The sequence below is a fragment of the Phoenix dactylifera genome, chromosome 16 (genome assembly GCF_051530095.1).
Source record: "Phoenix dactylifera cultivar Ajwa chromosome 16, Ajwa_hap1_PhDact_Kaust_v1.1, whole genome shotgun sequence".
Classification (NCBI taxonomy): domain Eukaryota; kingdom Viridiplantae; phylum Streptophyta; class Magnoliopsida; order Arecales; family Arecaceae; genus Phoenix; species Phoenix dactylifera.
In genome coordinates, this window is record NC_143205.1 from 19,510,227 (window position 1) to 19,530,221 (window position 19,995).

Consider the following 19,995-nt stretch of genomic DNA (forward strand, 5'->3'; position numbering starts at 1 on the left):
TGTTCAACTCCTGCCTAACCCCCTGAGGGACCTGACAACTCCACTACAACCTGCCGCTATCTCCAAGCCATCAAGGCATAAGATCTCCGCAGGTATTCGGCACGACCTGCCATTAATGCATGAGACCCCCTCAAGTCTCCGATGCACTCAGTCATTTAATGAACACGGCTCAAGACGATCTCCGGATCACTGAACCATCAAAGCGTATGGCTCTCCCTGACCGCCGGTTCACTCGGTAATAAATGCACTTACCATCCATGGACCCCGGGCCTACCACGGCCGGCGGTTCAACCACTCCAACAGGTCCGATCGACCGTGACAACTCCCTGGTTCCGGTCTGATTCGGCCTTATTTTCCACTACGCCATTAATGGGCCAAATCGTGCCCAATTATTACAAAAGAGAACAAACTCCCTGTCACCTCCCGGGCAACATTAAATCCTTCTATAAAAGGGAGCCTGGGAGGAAAGAGGGGGGGACCGGAACACAAGTAAATAGCACAGACACAATTGAGCACATTATTCTCTTCATCTTCTCCACATATCTCTTCCTTGCTCTCTCCACATATTTGCCCCCTCTGACTTAAGCATCGGAGGGCCGACGCCGGGGAGCCCGGCCACCGGCTTTTTTGCAGGACAGGACAGGACGCACTCTCCCTCACTCGCTCACCCTCCAGGAGGACGCAGCCGGCCGGCGCACCGCCGTCCGCCCTCCCTGCGGTGGAGCTCCTCCTCCCCTGGCTCCGTGGCGGCCCCCGGGTCCAATTTCCAGCAACAGTTATTATATAAATATTATAAATGCAATTTCACCATAGCTTCTATATGACTCACTCAGGACTTAGATTTCATTTCTTGCAGTGACTATAGAGTAATTATGCAGCCATACTGTAAATTACATTACAATTTACAAAACATAGAAAATAAAATTTAGTGATAGATCACTCCAAAGTTAACCCAAAATTTGTGTCTATATAGTAAACAGATATGATAATCATAAACCACTCCTGGGCCACTATATGGAATATGGAAAATAAATTTTGATCATAATTTTCTCAGTAAATAATTAATTATAATAAGTTTAAAATCTCATGTTTGTGTATAGCGACAAAAATGGTGTTTTGGAGTCATCATATGACATATGAAAAACAAAATAAGATAATAGATCCTTTATAGTTTACTGATTATATAACCCCAAAAAACAATTCAATGATCAATACATGGAAATAAAGTTTGATAACATATCTTTCCTCCACAATTAATTGATTATAGTAAAATTTAAATCTTATATTTTTATATAATAATATAATTAACATGCTAAAACATGAGCCGGAATTTTTGTACCTCAAACCTCGCCTTAAGAAGTTTGTTGGGCTGCATGTCAAGTCCGGCCGATATCCTGTGACTATTATAACCGGGTTTTAATCGATCGCACGACACGAGGGTCCGGAGAAACGCGAAACCGAAATGGCGCTGTATTTCTTGCGCGCCGGTCGCAAGCTTTGCTCGCGATCGCCTCTTCCCCTTTCCCTCCTCTCCCTCCCTTCTCGCCCTCCAAGCCCTAATCCAATCACCCCTCCTCCCGCCCGTCCCCAAACCTTGGGCTCCCCTCTCGCGCCATGGCGTCACCCTTGGATGGGGTCGCGGCGGCGTTCGAGGATCCTCGACAGATTCCGCCACGGTCTCTCCCTCGCCTCCATTTCCAGCTCCCCGGGCACCGCCGAGGACCATGAGAACCGGCGGCTGGATGGTGGGGAGCGATCGCCGCCGGAGAGTTCCTCGCGCTCTTGGGTCGATCTCTATTTGCCGGAATCGGTGCGTCCGTATGCGCTCCTCGCTCGGTTGGATAAGCCTATCGGGACCTGGCTGCTTGCTTGGCCGTGCATGTGGTATTAAATTTTACTTTTTCTTAGTTCTTTAAAAGGAAATTCTTATCTTTAGTTGATTTGAATGCTAGATTCTGAATTCTCTCGTTAATTCAATAAGTATATGCTTTAGATTAACTATTCAATTCCTCTAACCTAGAAAATCTCCGCTATATTAGTCCAGTATATGTGAAAAAAACAATTAATACGAAATTCCCATAATCTCTGACATATAGTTCGAGCCAACTTTTGCTAGTAAGTCCGGCACTCATGTTCTCTGCTTTGAAATGATTTTTTTTTTTTTGACTTCAGAATGTGGAATTTGTAATGTAAATTTAAGAAGGTGAAAAAAAGAACGCTAATGCGGTTTTCAATCTCTGTGATATCTAGGTCAATTACAATGGCAGCTAATCCAGGAGAGCTTCCTGATTTGAAAATGTTAGCATTGTTTGGATGTGGAGCTGTGCTTCTCCGAGGGGCTGGTTGCACTGTGAATGACCTTATTGATCGTGACATTGATAAAAAGGTGCCTTTTTAAAAAGTTCTTGTTTTCCTTAAGTTTGTTCTAAAGTGAAAAATATATGAAATACACAGAGGAAAGGAACAGGAAAAGAAATCTTTTGCTTCATTCTTTTATGTTATCCTAGTGACCTATGGAGCTTTCTGACTGTCATATTTAATAGATAAAAGATAGTACCTACTTGTATTCAATTGGTGAGATGAATTTAGTGATAAAAGGAAACAGAATTTTTGTTTCAGTTGTCCTGTTTATGCGATTCTATTAATGTAGCATCTGTATTCCTTCAAGTTTCAAATAGGGGCTTCATATGCTGCAAATTTACTAGTGATCAGATTAAGTGATACTTATTGCCACGTTAAGCATTGGTTAACAAGTAAAATGTAGTTGGTGTCAAGCATTAGGGTTTGTAATCATGGAACATTTGCTTCTCAGTGACTGACGGACCATTGTCTGTTGACTTATATGATATTTCTTTGATGCTTCAGGTTGAGCGCACCAAGTACAGGCCTGTTGCATCTGGTATTCTGACACAATTTCAAGGGCTCTGTTTTCTTGGATTTCAGCTTCTATTGGGTTTAGGAATCCTTCTCCAACTAAACAATTATAGGTACTTTACATTTCTCGTCTCTGATAATTATAGGGGCAAGAAGGGGTTGAATTTATTATTGGAAGTTCAGAAAATTCACCTCAGATGTCTGATCTGCCATTTAGGATGCCCAAAGTACATCTTCACATGTTCATATGACTTTTGTGCGTGAGTGCTCTTCTTCTTTATGCACGATTCCATGCTCAAGTGGACTGGCATGTTTCACTAGGAATCTGTGGCAGAAGGTTGAATACCAAGACAAACTTCTACATATGCATCTAGAACTGAGCATTGAACTTATTTGCTTCATATATGAGGTACAATTGTAGAATTCGGTGAACAACATGCTGTACTGGTTTTCATGGTCATGTCTTTATTTGTGAAATTCAACATTGCCGTACTTTACCTCAAGGAGATCCAGACAATAAGCTAATAGAATGTGACAAGATGGTCCAACCTTGATCTGAAAGTCAAGAATGAACAGTATTTATTTGTGTAGAGACTACCTCGTGACAAAAAAGATGCTAAAATGCCGAAGCAAATGACTGTAGTATATAATAATTGAATGATAAAATGTTTTGTATAGTTGAGGTGAATGTGTGATAAGACTAGGAAGTTAAGGGTTATAAATGGATAAATTGGAGGAAACTTCAAAGTATAACAGAAGTAAATATGTGAGGGGGACTATCTATAGTGGTATGGATGTCTGTTACTTGATGAAGAACTGAACCACAAACTATTAAGTCTTGGCTGCTAGTCTGAGACTTATTATATCACACATCCATCTTTTTTGAAAGCTAATTCGTCTAGTTTCTGTGTTACAAAGCCATTATGAAGCATTTGAAAAAGGATACTTCATTGTGGTTATCGAAATTCTAGTTCTAGAAATCTAGATTATCTTAGACTAGAGTCCAGCATATGTGAAGCACGTGCAAGGGACTTAGTTTTTCATTTTGTCTCTGGGGAGAGACGCATGGGAAACAGGAGAAGTTAGGACCCATTTTATTTTTTGAGCGGTGGGTGCATGGGAAATGAGAAATATTGGGAAACATGCTCTAGTTTTTTTTTTTCAGCGAAAGGTGCATGGGATTTTGATGGGAAGCTCTAAAGCATGGCTTGAGGCTCTGAAGCTGGCCTCAGAGCCTTTTCCATTACATATTAGTACATAATCATTGGGTGGTATAAGTATTCTTCTGCATCTTTCCTATGAAAGACTTGGTTTCTTTGGCTTGGTTTCTTTTTCTTAATGTGAACATGATTGATATTCCATGCTTCTGTTGGAGTTATGTTGCACGACATTTTTTAGATAAAGTATGTACATGTTTATAGGCATGAACTTTCCTTTAAGCTTCTTTGGAGTTACATGCATATGTTGCCGGAATGTTTTCTGCTTAGATAATAATTTTATATTTCTTCTGCATTAAACATTTACAGATCTAATGTCATTTTACTTTTTTAATGTAGCCGTATTCTGGGGGCATCATCATTGCTGTTGGTTTTCTCATATCCCCTTATGAAGAGATACACTTTTTGGGTATATCTTTTCGAACAATATCTGTAATTGAGTTATTCTGTAATTTCTTTAGGCGATTAAAAGTGATGACCATGTGTTTGTTAATGTTATCATAACAGCCTCAAGCATATCTAGGTTTGACCTTTAATTGGGGAGCTTTATTAGGATGGGCTGCTGTAAAAGAAAGCTTGGATCCTGCAATTATTCTCCCATTGTACAGCTCTGGTGTATGCTGGACTCTTGTATATGATACAATATATGCACATCAGGTGCATCTCATGACATTGATTGCTCGTGGCATTTTTTTTCTTCTGTACATACTTTCTTGAATGTAGCAATTTTTTGTTTGGTCCATTTTCTACTATTGCTAATAATAGTAATAATAACTGAATACTCAGGATAAAGAAGACGACCTAAAAGTTGGTGTCAAATCCACAGCATTGAGGTTTGCAAGTTTGACAAAGACTTGGATTTCTGGCTTTGGGACAGCATGTATTGGTAGCCTAGCACTTAGTGGATACAATGCAGAGCTTGGTAAGTATTTAGACCTGTTGCCTCGTCTGTATTTTATGTACTATTGTGAACCGTCTCGTATTCTTGTCTTACTGATTGCTTGGCTTCAATTCCCATGGCAGCATGGCCATACTATCCATTTCTGACTGCCGCAGCTGCACAATTAGGATGGCAGATTTTGACTGTTGACTTGCCTAACCGTGCCGAGTGCAATAGAAAGTGAGTACTTGGTAATATCATTCTTTTGCATCATTCACACAAGTTGGGTTTCCTCACATTTGGGATTGTTTTGGTGTTAATCATGATACAGAATTTGAAGGAGCTAAGCTTTGCATAATTTTGCCTGCCTGTATTTTTCCGGGGTGTCATGTATTGATTTTCTTATTGTTGATTGGCTATCTTTTCTCTACCAACTATCCTTCCTTTTATCTTTTATGTTCTCAATGTTTATCTGTGGGAGTTTTATTTGGTCAGAGGTAGGCAATAGTCTGTAACTTGTTAATTATAATGTCTGTTATCCTGATGACATTTTGGACTGACCAACGAGCCTGAACCAAAGACCTTAGCATAGTCCTGATTGCAGATTAAGAACAGAGAGCGAAAGCAAGTGCGAGAGATAGATAGATAGATAGAGAGAGAGAAAGAGAGAGCAAAGGTTAATCTGATCAGATATAATCACCAAATTAATTCAAGGGCAGCCCTGTTTGTCTCCACCTATGGTAGCACAGCATGCCCTGGTTGATTTGAATTGTATATTTTCTTAAGTGACAGTCTATGTGAAGTTCTGCAAAAGATTCAGACCAAAGACAGTTGTGCTGGGTCTGGGTTATGCTGGAAATATCCCAGTGTCCCCCTTAGCATTCTATTATGATAAACAAGTCTCCTTCATTTAGCAATTCTAAGGACTAGCAATGTGTTCAAGTGCCTGTTGTGAACATACGCAATGTTTTATATCTTTTGGCTACTTTGTTTCATTTCCAACTCCACTCTCCTTTACATGAACAGCAAAGTAGATCCCAAATCCAGAACACAAACATAGGCATTATAGACATGCATTCGAAAATATGGAATTGTATTACAATTCTAAAGCTGCGTTTGGAAGCAGATAAGTTAACCAGAATAAATGGGTTACCTTACTTCTACTCCTCTTTTCTCTAGAATAAACATCCTATATGGTGGAGTAATTTATTCTTGGGTTAAGTAGGGTAAATGAGTTTGGAAGGCAAAAAGTTGTGTAACAACTTTTCAGCAATACCTATTTTTCCCTTCTAAAAATGTGGTTTAACCCAAGTGTTCCGATGAGTGTTTGGTTGAATATGGTGCAATGACTGGGTTAAGTGACTGGGTTAAGATTTCTTAGCGGACATTCAAAACAATTTTATTTTCAAATTTGTTTGGTGTTCTAGATTATCATACCGTGACCTTTTAATTGCAGAAAGATTTGCTTCTGTGTATGTGTGGGAGTGTATATTTATAACATCTACTTTAACTTTATCCTTCAATTTGTTTTGTGCGCATATTTCTTATTGTGAAAGAAGTACTTCAGCAATATTGATGCTGAAGAGGAAATTCCAACAATTTGAATGTCCTTATGTCCAGGTTGTGACGGTTGGTTATTAGAAGTGTCTCAATGAGTACCCTAGGAGGCTTGAGACTTCATCAAACCTTTAAGGGAGAGGCCATGAATCAGGTGCTAAACTAGCAACATACAAAATTTTTTTTGATAGGAAGGTTAGAAAAATATGAGCCTTCAAGAGTTGTTTGATGGTTATGTTGGAATGTCCAGTCTATAGTGCCACCAAGCATAGAACAATAATTATGTTAAGATGCAGATATTGTAGTGGAGGTTTTAATGATGCAGAAAAGCTACAAGATATTAGATAACTGTGTCTCATATACAAGTTTGATGTTACTTACCTAGGTTCATACTTGAATATTAAGAAATTATGGTGCCCATCAGTTTTGGGATGCTGTGGAAAGGTGGAATCATAAGATCAACACCTGGGATTATGGGAAAGATTTATATTTACATGGAGGTTCAAAGATTCCAAAGTTAGGTCTGATCCAATGGTTGGACCAACTTGATGAAACTCTTATACCCATTCTGGTTCAGGCATTGTGGTAACCATGAGCCTTTTTTTTTTTGGATTCTGGCAGAGGTATGGCCTGGGCTTGGTGGTTTTGATGCATTTGGGGGTTCACATCTTTTATATTCTATATTTAAATTGGATCCTTACATTTGTTTTTGACAGGTTTGTTTCCAACAAGTGGTTTGGTGCTTTGGTATTCAGTGGAATCTTGTTTGGTCGGCTTGCATCCTAAAGGTACTCCATATATCAGCCGAGCCCCCTTTTGTTTGCTTCTTTATGAGAATCTTAGAAGACTTCCAACGATCTTCTCATGGCATGCAGGAGGAGTGGATTAAAAGTGTGACCAAAAGAATGTTCCCAATCTGATGAAATTTTGGAATCATCGATTTTCTTGTAAGTTGTATGTGATCTGATAATCATTTATTGGAAGTGTCTTACATTTTGTCTTCCTTTACGGAAAAACTTTGGCCTTCTTTTGAATGATATAGTTCTGATTCACTTTTTTTTTTTTTTTTCAAAAGAAAGATTCTGGCTTGTTCGTTTACCAGAAAAATAATATATATATATATATATATATATATATATATATATATATATATATATATATATATATATATTTCTGGTTGACGTTTCTGCAGATATCACTCTTCACGACCATTAAGTCTTGGCCTTGAGGAACATTTACCTTCTCAGAAATAGTAAAAGGCTACAGAGATGTACAAATTTCAATACTCATTCCAAGCTGGAATATTACTCCCGACCGTGTCAATAACTTGTATGCACCTGTCATCGATTCTTTCTCAATTATTTTCTTATGCAAGTAGGCAGTTCATCCTTGATTATGTATTTTATGAGCTTACTACTGACTCTGAAGGACATGTAAGGGTCTTACAGGGAAAAACAATCAGAATATGTTAGAATAATATTCTTTGGCATTCGATCATGTATGTAACCTAAAACTTTTACTAATTGACACTCTAGGTTTTTCAAACGAATGCACCAGAGTTACTATGCTCCCACAAATTACATAATTCTTGTTGCACTAAATGTACACACAACATGCCGCAGAGGCAAGACATGCCCGTGCATGTGAACATTCTTTAATCAACTGATTCATAATTTTGAATAGCATTTGAAACTAATTTGAATACAAGTGCACTTTGTGTTGTTATTTTGAAATGTTTGCATGGTTTTCTAGACCGATGATCGACAACAAATTTTCACTAAACCGACTTCCAGTCACTTGCATAAGCGATCTTTGATGAAATCCTATATTGGATTCATTTTTTTTCTAGAAAAAGAGAAAAATATAAATTTGGTGGAAAATAAAAAATTGGTTGATGGTACATAGACAAACCTTAATAATTATTCTCCTTGCACGTAATGACGATATCCCTCTTGCATAATCTGAAAAATCTTATTATATTTATTGGATTTAGACTGTTGACAGTGATGATCGTTTTTTGAATTATTTTATGACAAGCACTGCCAAGTTGCCTTTATAAATTCTTTTTGATAATTTAAAGGAGTGTGAATTAAATAACCTGCTTAAAAGAAGTAGTTCGTTGTTTCAGGGAAGTTTTAGATTGTCTGGTGACTTAATCTGGATTTGACCAACATTTTTATTGATAGGTATTCATAGAGCTATTTGATATTTTATCGGGTGTCTCCAAAAGAGATTGTAGAGCTATTTGATATTAAGTTTATCCAAGATTTATTATATTAGTACGGTACGAAGTTTTTTTAGCATACCAAAGATTGGTACATTATTGATACCGAACTAGTACGGTACAGTAAGTCTGGTACCATCCGATTCGGTATAGTACAACATATCATGAGTTTATCTAAAGTTGGTTTCCAGCATGGCAATTCCGGAGAAGTTTTTTATGCTATTAGGAACAAGTAACCTTCCACATTTAGCTGACCGATAACCCATGGAGAGGAATTGGGTTACTGCAACCACTCTTACTCCTGCGTCGAATGCCAATTTGTGGAAAGCAAGATTTGGTTGCTAGCACGACTAGAGCCCCTTTGGCCCTGTGTTTGTGCTCTCCCGCATAAAGTTTCTAACTCAATTTTCTTGAGAAAAGGTTTTAGAAACAGGTCAGGACATCTAACCTCCCAACCAGATTGTGTGGTCTATGAGTAAAAGTCATCTTAAATGACATCACATCACAGGAATATGACCCATGCCATACCCAGCTGGCACCGAGCTCTTTTTTTTTTGGTAAGTAGGCCGCTCACACATGTCGGGCGTGAAGCTGGCTGGCCTACAAAATCAGAAAACAAAATGCTACGGCACCGAGCTCTCAAGGGCCATCATTTTCGTTTCTTTCTTCGTTGGGATCTCTTTAGCGGGATTGGACTCTTTTGGGAACACTTGGGTGCAAACCGGGCTAAAGTGAAACTCGCTAATAAAAGAAGAAAGATTAATTAATTGCTGTGGTGACTGGTGAGTGGGTGGATGGCAAATCTAAAGCCAACTTTGTCATCTATGGTCATAATTATCTCCTGGGAGAAGCGGTAGCATGCTCGTTTATAATTCCGATGCAACTTTACTGGTGGATGGCGTTATCATGAATGTTGTTCGCTGCCGCCCCTCCTAACTTCCCTTGCAGGATTTTTCTGGAGGCGCCGGTGGGTCAATTAAGAGTGACTTGGGTTGGAAATACCGGTTGTGTCCCTTGGGTTTTGGATCCGACCAGCCCATGGTAATGGAAGGATGCAAGCCTCAGCCAAATCCCTTGGGCACCACTGATATCAAGATATGGTGCATTTCGAGCTTAAGCCTGCTCATGCTTGTCCATTTGTCCCAGTTGTCCCGCGATGACCAGTTTAAGCTGCTTCGATATTTTATCTCATGGTCGGCAACCCAGCTGCTCTTCGGATTCCATTGAACCGGGCGGAACCCGACTCGAACTGAGCCAACCGACCAGGTCGACTGGGTAGTATAAACCGATTTTTGGCCCTTTAGAGGCCAAAATTTGATTGGAACCCGCCAAAATCGGCCGAAATCAGATGGTTTTGTCTAGTTCGAAGTCAAACTGGTACTGGCTTGTATCGGACACCAAGTGGTACGAATCTCGATATCGGTTCGACGAACATTGGTCAGATTTTTATCATTAAAATAATAATAATAATAAAAAGCAGCTGGGTCGGATGGGACCTAAATGCCAGCAAGAAGCTTCCTGCTCGCGTACAGGGCTCAGGAGGGTGAGGACTGAGGGTTGGCGGGCAGGTGGAAAGTATGGAGACATGATATGATTACATGGTTCAATGATGGAGGCTTCGAGAGAAAAGAGAACAACTATTCATCCAGCTATGACTTAGCTGTACCCCAAGGCTCATCCGGCCTGCCAACCATGAACCCCCAGATATACCTTTGAAAGCAATGAGACCAATGGTCCAAACTCCGGAAGAATACGTGAGCCCCTTTTATTATGAAACCAAAGCACACATAAAGAAATCGGTCAACCTTATCTCTTAGTCCCAACCTACGTATCAATGAGGGATATCTTTTTCTGCTGCCTCCTCTACAACTTTTCCTATAAATAGTGCTCCTCTTTTGGCTTCTCAGCTCGTGAACAATCTTAGAAGCTCAGCACGGTTCGCAGGCATCACACAAACATCTTCTCTCCTAGAGGACCCTTTCAACCTTGGCATTCCCTCACCTTCTCTTAATGGCTCCTTCTCGTTTTCTCGTTGCTTCCCTCCTCCTACTTCTGTTTGCGTTTTATCTCGCGGAGCCGCGTCTGATGTCTGAATCTGAAATGGTATATCCACTGCAGAAACTCTTGTTGTCCTTCTTCCTTTATATTATTCTTGATCGTTTTCTGATGAAGTTTCTTGCTTGCAGTTGGCGAGCGAAGGGTCGGGAAGGTCTCTTCTCTCTAACGCTTCCATAAGTAATACCCTCGTACTAATCTTTGGCCGAGCATATAGGTTTTAATTGCCATAAACAAAAGACTAGGAAGAAGCCACCGTTCTAACGTTTTTATCTCTATTGTTGCTTCCCATGATCAGACTGTGGAGAGGCATGTTCAGCGAGGTGCCGGCTGTCGTCGAGGCCTAACCTTTGCAAGAGGGCTTGTGGGACTTGCTGCTCGAGGTGCAACTGTGTTCCTCCTGGCACCTATGGCAACTATGAGACTTGCCCTTGCTATGCTGCCTTGACCACCCATGGTGGCGCGCGCAAATGCCCTTGAGATGATGGCTTGGGTTGGTGGCTTGCCCTTGTGGTAGCGCTCATAGTAATTACGTAATCAGGAACGGCGTTTTTACGTGGAATAAAAGGTTGTAACGTAGTTTCGGAATATATATATATATATAATAAGAAGGTGGAGCGGCATTTGGGGTTGGAGTGCCACCCCTGAGTGCTACCATAGTATGTAATCTCTGTGTACCTCTACTTGTATAATGAAAATTCTCAATTTAGCATTCTAGTTTTTCTATTGATTCTTACCTTTTCTATAATTATTGAATTGCCTTTTGAGTTTTGTGTGATTTGTCTTTTTTTTCTTTTTTCTTTTGGCCTCTATCATCTTTGAGGGCATATGGGATGCGATCCCTGCTTTGCAGAACAGAGAATGGCATTGCATATGTCTTGTTTTAATATTGTGGAAAGTGTCACACCTTAAATTTAATATCCGGATCGGCTACGTGACACAGCGCATATTTCTTAGTGACGATTAGAAAATTTGCAAGGCTTGAAAATTTATTACAGCATCAATATTACTAAATAATAATGATATCAATTCATAACAAACAATAAAAATAGTATAATTATAAAATTTAATCATTTAACTAGTATTAATGGTGGTCTACCTATTCATTCTATCATCTGTGATTCCAACTATAGCTAAATACCAAATGATAGTAAAAATCTCCACAAATCTATATCAACATAATAATATAAGTTTAAAAATAGTAAGAAACCAAAAATCATTATACATATTATGAAATTACAAACCAATCATCAATAATGCTTGAATAAACAATATAGATATGCGCATCACATATTAATAAAAATCTAACTACTCAAGAGTGACATATCATATGATATCTCATAAATCTTCAATAGTATTATAAAGCAGCCTTTTATTCCATTTCTTTTTAACTTGATCCGGATCCAAGATCAATAATCTTTTCGACTTTGGGCCAAATCTCGATCACATTTTTCGCCCATGACGAAGCAATCGATAGTGCCACATTGTTAGCCTGTGATAGGACAATTAATAAAAATATCAATATCAATAAATATTTTTTTTTATTTCTCTCAGCCAAGATAACTGGGCCAGTCAAGTGGACCGGGCTAGTTTGGTGGGTTTTGCAGAATGTTTGCAGTTCAATATGTACATGCTAAACTTCAAAGCCGTCCAGTTTCTCTCGATGTAAAATTTGCACACAAAAACAATGAAATATTATACACTGCAACAAAAGTAACAAAATGTTATTTATCTTTCGAGCATATCCGGTAAATCTTGTCAATTTTCTTTCATGTAACAGTAATTATTTGACTCAAAGCTTCTACATACGTGCTCCGTGAATGCCAAATACTAATAGAAAAATATAATAAGAATGAAGACTCCGAGCATGTTTCCAGTCTTTCTTAGCCTCAATTTGGTTCATGCTAGATGGCACTCAAACCCAGTCAGACCGTGCCAAATTACACTACCCTATGCTTTATCAGATCAAACCATATGTCACACCGGCTTGAACCGAACCGACACGCTACCTTACTGATTTATTAAATTAAACTTTAATATGTTGAAATCTATAAAATAAGACTATTTTGTTGCTAGAAGCTTGACTTGGAATTCCTTGCCTTTGACTCATGGGGCTTCTCACGTGCCAGTTGAACCTTTGCGGGACTAGATGGACTCAGCTGAGAAAATATCACGCGCTTGGGATGGACGCACAACCCAGCACCTTCCTTTACAGCGTGCATGGCTTTTTGATTAAGTGCATGATCAGAATCTCTGGCACGCATCTCACAGCCACAGGGAGATCAGTCTTGTCTGCACACAGTAACGAAGTCTCTACGTACCTAGAATATTCAGTCCCCTTTGTTGCCAGACCTCTCTCTTCGTATATAAGTCGCAAACCATCTTTGATGTTCTGAAGCTTGAGGGGATGCGAAAAGAGACTAGGTCATGCTGCGAAGGCGGCCAGATCTCTGCTTTATCTAGCATTGAATATAAATGTCGAAGACATTTATGTTATTTTTATATCTTGGTGACCTCAGTGGATTTTAGCCCATTGTTCTGCATGCAAGGCAGAAGAAATATTTGAGGGCAAGCCATCTGCTAAGATTATGAAATCAAAATACTAAGAAATATGTCGAATAACTCTCAAACTTCATATCAGCAACTTATCTAAAAATTAGCGTCGACAGTTTCCAACATTTAAAAGCATCGGTAATTGCTGACACTTCTACAAAGCGTCACTAAATGAAATTTCGCTATCCAAATTGCCGACGTTTTTGCGACGCTTTAAAAAGCATTAATAATATAAACGTGTGTATATGCATTAAAAAGTGTCGGATTTTTTTTTTATTTCTTTTGCTTGAGCATCTGTTTAAAGGAGTGTCACTTGCTATGGTCCACAAAATACAAATATGACCTAAGTTAAGTAATTCCAAAAAACCGTCCAATGAACCAAGCGTTTTGCGTTTGTATTTGATGAAAGTGAAAGGCTCGCTAATGATGATATTGATGAGGTTTGTCAAAAGGAATAAGATCGCACTACTACATTTGCTATAGCTTGAACTTTCAAAATGATGGGCAATGATTAATATTTGAGCGCACTCATAGCATTAGGCATCTAAAGGCCAGCTAGGTCAAGTTGTACTACAAAGAAGTTTACAGCTCATACTCTTTCAAATTAACTGTAATAATAATACTGGTTGAGTCAGTCATAATTCATATGCATTCAACCCACTAAATATGTGGGATGCCTTAAATCGAATGAGCCTCCATGACCCGCGCCACTAGTAAGAATTATGACTGACTTTTTTTTTTTTCCGCATTCGAATCTTTCAGTAGAAAGTCCAATCTGGGGCAAAATCTAATTAACAAACTCCACTGGAGTCAAACAACTCGCCGGAGGCAATTGGGGTTTGATGGAGAGGTTGGCAGGAAGCTCCCTGAGCCCTCCAAAATGCCTCGGAAATTGAAATCGGTCTGCCACATGAAGCGCGTCCTTTTAAACATATACGCGTGAAGTGAGTTCAACTCCTCCCGCTCACCTTGAAATCCCATCTCCAAATCCAATTGGCACAAAACAGGAGCTAAAATAGAGAAAGTCGAAGCTTATTCTTACCTGGTGGTGATAACAGCTGGCTCGGATGCAAGGTGCCGAGCAAAAGAGAGTAGGATGTAATACAGCTGGAGTCTTAGCTGTGCTCTGTGCCCGCCCATGACATGATGTTATCATCCCACGCTCTGTGTTTACCTGCTCCTCTGGAATGCTCGGCTTCCTCCCTATAAATTGAAGCGGTCTCTCTCAGCCTTTGCCATCATTTTAAGAGCTCAATCGGAGTGCCTCTTGCATCTTTTACTTACCAGCCATTGCCTTTCATGGCGCTCTCCAATTCTTTTCTGCCATTTCTTCTGCTCCTTTTCATCCTTTCAGTTCATCTTGTCGATTCTCGCCCCACACTTGATCATGATTTGGTAAGGTCGTGCAATGTGTAGCAAAGCCTTGTGTTTCTTTATGCATAAATGTATGCATCTATCTTTATTTATTTATTCATTCATTCTTCAGAGCAATACTCCAGACCTCTAAAAATGAGTTCAAAGGACAGGAAATCCGGCTGGAAATAATGTAACTCATCCTAAGTAGTAGAGGTGTCTTTTTTTCTCTCTTATAATAAGAGATGAAGCTATCTTTTAGGTGAACTAGCAAATAAAAGACTTCTCGTTCACTCCGTTTTTTTTTTTTTTTGGATAAATCAGATGAATTAAACCAAACGAGCATAAGTACATCTATGGAATCATCAACAAATAAAATATCTAATAATAGTTCACTCCAAGTTTATATTTGTCCTTTTTAGTTCACCTTGCTTGTAAAATGACTTCGATCCATAAGTCTATCCAGTAGCGAGCTCTTGTTGGGTTCCTTTCAATATTTTCTCTACCAGCCTTCAAAACAACCTTGCAAGTTGGATGCTTTAATTTATATAATGTAGTATCATCATGCTAACCTTTGATGATTTGTGTGCAGGTGATGACGACCAATGGGAGATCTCTCCTTCAGGCGCCTAAGCCTACAATAAGTACGTACTACCCCACTCCTTAATCTTTTAACTTAGATATAGCCCATGGCAAGATTGATTGGAATTCCAAACATAAAGCAGGGCTGAAAGCGCTTGTTTCTTGTTTTGCAGACTGTGGAGAAGCGTGTGCGGTGCGGTGCAGCAAGTCTTGGAAGCAAAAGATGTGCAAGAAGATGTGTGGGGTTTGCTGCGGCAAGTGCAGCTGCGTCCCTCCTGGCACTTCTGCGGAAACTCGTGCCATGTGCCCTTGCTACGCCAACATGAGGAATCCTAAAGGCCAGCTCAAGTGTCCTTAGATGCCATTCCTCTCCTCTCCTCTCGAAATTTTAAGATAATATGGCTGCTAAATATTATATATGAACCAAAAAATATAAGATAGAGAGTTGAGAGCATTTGTACTGGATGTTGGCAACCAGGCAATCTTCGAAATAAAATATGTTTAATTTCTTTTGAAGGCCAGCTCAAGTGTCCTTAGATGCCATTCCTCTCGTCTCCTCGAAATTTTAAGATAATATGGCTGCTAAATATTATATATGAACAAAAAAAATAAGATAAAGAGTTGAGAGCATTTGTACTGGATGTTGGCAACCAGGCAATCGTCGAAATAAAATATGTTCAATTTCTTTTGATTATTTTTAATTTCAACTAAATTAATTAAGTTAATGATGCAATCCCCTTGTGCTCCTTCTCGTCTTCGTCCTGCTCCGCTTCTCCTTCGTGTTCTTCTCCTCAACCTCGGGTCCAATTCCGTGTACTCCCTCCGAAAATCCTGAAAGGTAGCCTAACTTTACCTTCGGAGGGAGAGTGTGCCATGGGTCGAGATCGACGGCGGAGAGAGGTGTCGAGGAGGGCTCGGCGGAGCGGTAGAGGTGCCCGCGTGGGGGGGGGGGGGGGGTGGGTTTGAGGAGAAGCGATCTTGCACACCTTGGGGCCTATCCTAAACGTAAGCCATCTGATCTTGATCGAGCGGCGACTAGTAGACCCCATGGAGGCGGGACAAACCGCATAAAGATCCTATGCGGAAACAGCACGCAAGTTCTGCATAGTTATTATGCGGAAACAGTCCGCATAACTAGTCTATTGGAAAGTCCGCATACAATATTTATGTGGCAACTGTCCGCATAAAGTTTATCATAACAGTCCGCATAAACCATCCTATGCAGACATCGTCGGCATGCAGACTCCTGTACGGAACCTGTCCGCATAGAATGTCTATGCGCAAACAAATCCGCATAGACAGTCCATGCGGGAACGGTCCCCCATAGACATTCCATACGGACACGTTCCGCATAGCGGGTCCCCATCCGCATAGCGATTCCGCAGCGCGGGTCCATGTGGACTGTTTCCGCATCGTGCGTCCATGCGGACTGTTTCCACATCGCGCGTCCATGCGGACTGTGCCCTGGGCGATGACGTCGCGGCCGTGGATGATAGGAATGACAGCCCACTGCTGAATGGCGGAGGGTTTCTCGAAGCCGTAGGCGTAGATCCCTCGGAGGAGGTCGTCGTGGATCCCCATCTGGTCGAAGCTCGTGATGTCCTCCACCCGGGGCTCGTCTCAAAGACTAGGTTCTTGTCGTCGACCCCTTGGCCCTGCGGTTGCCAACCCCAAGGGGCCACCGTTGCGGCCGCCGCCATGGGAGAAGACACTGGAGCTCGAGACGGAGAGAGATTAGGGACTCGGGGAAGGGACGCGAAAATAGAAGGAAGAGTGTACCGGAGGGCCAGCAATAGAGGGGGACGATGGTGCAATCGGAGGGCCTGCAATCAGCGGTTGGCGATGGCGACCGGCACAGAAAAGGAAAGAGGGGGTTAAACAAGGGACATTTTTGACTAGGTGGATTTCATGTTCCAACTCATTTGCCGATGGATGGGGCTCCTGGCATTGGCCAAGGGATGATGTAAAGGAGAGGCCGAGGCTTTCGGCGACGAATACCGGTGGTAGACACAATCAGAAAATCGGCAGATTTCTCAATCGGCAACAAGAAGAAGAAGGGAGGAGATCGGAATCTTACCTTGGCTTTCGTGAGCATTGCGACCCCGGTTTTTGACGGGCACAATATTAGGAAACGACGAACTCGAAGGAAGAAAAGAAGGAGAAAGAGCGGCTATGCTCGATGATGGAGGGTCATGGAGGGGAGTGGGTATCAGGCTTCTAACAGCCCCTAGGTCTCCGATTTCTAACTGGAGTATCAGGGTTTGCAGATGAATAGAAGATTCCCGATGGGAGTCTTCCACCCGTCATGTGCGAAGCACGCTCGTCTCCCACTGGGCTGGGCCACAGTGGGTCTAGCAGGTCAAGTGGAGCAAGCTGGCTAGGTCTGTTGGATTGGGCCCCCGCATGGTAAATTGGATATTCAATTGAAGTGATAGGTCTGTGAGTCATTAAAACATAGCAAGAAAGAAAGTGTTGTTATAAAGTTTCGAGTAATACTGTACAGATTCATGAAATATCCTATAAATCAAATGGCATCAGTCATTGCCTTGATCCTTTTTTTAAATTTTTTAACTCCTCCTGCAAGCTTCCCGACTTTGGTGAAATTATGTCGGCGGCCAATTCTGGTTACAAACGTCCATATCTCGAGATGTAAGAGATTAATGCGGATGCTGGCCTCATATCTTAGCTTGTGTCTTTTATTCTTTTGAGTTGGAATCTATACGTCATTTCTTTATGAAATGTCATTTTGACCAAACAATATGGCTTCTCTTCCAAAAAAACAAAATTTGGAAGAAAAAATTTCGAGTTGCCATAACCTTTTGCCCACCTCGGTTCGAGAAAGATCATTAAAAACATAATAATCTGTTGAGGTTGTTAAAAAAAAATAAAAAATAAGAAAAAAAAAGGTAGTTTTGCTGTCAATGTTACAATTAATTCCACTACAGCACGGAGTTTTTGTTTTTTGATGTTTAATATCTCTCTCATTTGTCCCCATCAAAAGAATTAGCCTCCTTCTCTATGCAATTAATTTCACTACAGCAGAGATCCGTGATTTCAGGTACATGATGTCCACTTGTTACTGAACTTCTATTTTTATGCATCCTACCGGCCGCCAGAGCAACCGATCAAGGATGGTTGCTTAGAGAAAGACCGACTCTTAGTCAACAATGCAAGGAGGTCAATATATATATATATATATATCAGGAGTCAGGACTCAGGTAGGTAGATAGCTCTGTCATACGCTCAGAAGTTTTATTACTTTTCTTGGATGCAGAAGATGAGGGTCTGAGAGAAGTCATTGTGAAAGCTTTGTAAACTAATTTCAGCTTCTAGAGGAGCTGCATGTGTCACTGCTAGCATCAGCGATATGACTTCATGGCATGCCTCATCCTATGTTAGCCGTATTTTTTTTTATGGGCACTGTTAATATATCCAACCCAACTTATAATAATAATAATAATAGAGTTATTATCATATATGTGTGTGTGTATTGTACATATCCTTATATGCAAGTAAATTTTACATCGATTAAGTAAATATAGTTAGGCTCAGTTGTTTTTGTCTCACAAATTCTTGATGATGTTGATGAAGTGTTGGACACAATGGCTATGAAAGAGAGCTTACATAAAAAAAAAAAAAAGACAATTTTGATTTGTGTGAGTAGCTGGCCGGCTTTCCTGTCCTGATATGTAACATCTTGAGACGAATTGGACACAGCTCCACTAATGATCGCATTTCTTTCCACCTTGGTACATTGTGAACACTAACCATTATAACAATATCTATCTAAAACTATAGAAAATGAAAAATATTATAACAATGCGAAACCCAAGTGAATTTGCCATGCAAGGACTCCCAAAATGGGCCACTAGCATAGGCTCTTATGAGAAATTTTAAGACTAAAAATGTGTGGACATTTAACTTCAAGAAAAGGCTCATGTGGTGTACTTCAATTATTTCTCATTTGCCAAAATATTATCTCAGTTGTGGACCCTGTTGCTTGGGGTTCATATTTTAAAGTAGCGTTCCTCAATGCTTTGACCCCGCCTCAATTGGAAATTTTTCTAAAGGACAAAATCTTTTTTTTTTAATGTGGAATAGAAGTACAAAATCCTGGCCCGCAAACAGAGAAATTTCTAATAGATTTTTCCAAGATCGATCCTTTTCCGTGTCGCGATATAGTTGACAAGGGGAGGGGACGACTGTGTGCTTCTAGATGAAGAGTTTTCTTATCATCAGCCATGCTTCACGAGGCATGATCATAAATAAATAGAAAACAAACGTTGAAGAAAATGAGGTGATTTGTGGTTTTTGTCGATGCAACGAAATAATGCCATTCTATTATTCTCTGCCACGTTCATGTTTCTGATAGCCTGAAAAATGACATTCCTAAATTTCTATTTTATTGGAAATTTGTCTAGCCTTGTATTATAATCTAAATTCTGGATTTAGTGTTGGTATAGGTTAGCTTAGTTGAGCCTCAGGCTCAACATACAACAAGGCTCCGGTCGGCATAGTTTTATTTTGCCATTTATCTCGTCTTATTATCTCGTCCTTATTTTTATGGACCTTATTTATTATGTCCTTGTCTCGGATTGCCGGCCCTCATTCCAGATTGTTCCTCACAGGGAAGAGAGAGAGAGGCATCTTTTAGAAAAATGGGGGATAGGAGAAAGAGGAGGCATTTTTAAGTGTTAGAG

The 19,995-nt window shown here is 40.3% G+C and overlaps 3 protein-coding genes and 1 long non-coding RNA gene across 4 annotated transcripts; 3 read left to right on the plus strand and 1 right to left on the minus strand.

Annotated features, from left to right (window-relative positions):
- Positions 1–1,402: 1,402 nt before the first annotated feature.
- Positions 1,403–8,113, plus strand: PPT1 (polyprenyltransferase 1). Its single transcript, XM_088712405.2, has 10 exons — positions 1,403–1,884; positions 2,251–2,386; positions 2,866–2,987; positions 4,431–4,500; positions 4,599–4,748; positions 4,878–5,013; positions 5,115–5,211; positions 7,245–7,316; positions 7,404–7,475; positions 7,721–8,113. Exons 1-8 carry the CDS (start codon positions 1,463–1,465, stop codon positions 7,312–7,314), a joined length of 1,203 nt encoding a protein of 400 aa, XP_088568531.2. The 5' UTR covers positions 1,403–1,462; the 3' UTR covers positions 7,315–7,316; positions 7,404–7,475; positions 7,721–8,113.
- A 2,481-nt stretch (positions 8,114–10,594) lies between these two features.
- Positions 10,595–11,531, plus strand: LOC103717005 (snakin-2). Its single transcript, XM_008805234.6, has 3 exons — positions 10,595–10,855; positions 10,939–10,987; positions 11,106–11,531. The coding sequence occupies exons 1-3, from the start codon at positions 10,763–10,765 to the stop codon at positions 11,285–11,287; spliced, it is 324 nt and encodes a 107-aa protein (XP_008803456.2). The 5' UTR covers positions 10,595–10,762; the 3' UTR covers positions 11,288–11,531.
- A 971-nt stretch (positions 11,532–12,502) lies between these two features.
- LOC149751157 (uncharacterized) lies at positions 12,503–17,790 on the minus strand. The gene is made up of 2 exons (XR_016398689.1): positions 17,373–17,790; positions 12,503–13,345 (listed from the first exon to the last, which is right to left on the minus strand). It is a non-coding gene; the product is annotated as an uncharacterized LOC149751157 (long non-coding RNA).
- LOC103716996 (cypmaclein-like) lies at positions 14,599–15,816 on the plus strand. The gene is made up of 3 exons (XM_008805222.6): positions 14,599–14,755; positions 15,306–15,357; positions 15,469–15,816. The coding sequence occupies exons 1-3, from the start codon at positions 14,660–14,662 to the stop codon at positions 15,651–15,653; spliced, it is 333 nt and encodes a 110-aa protein (XP_008803444.1). The 5' UTR covers positions 14,599–14,659; the 3' UTR covers positions 15,654–15,816.
- Positions 17,791–19,995: the final 2,205 nt, after the last annotated feature.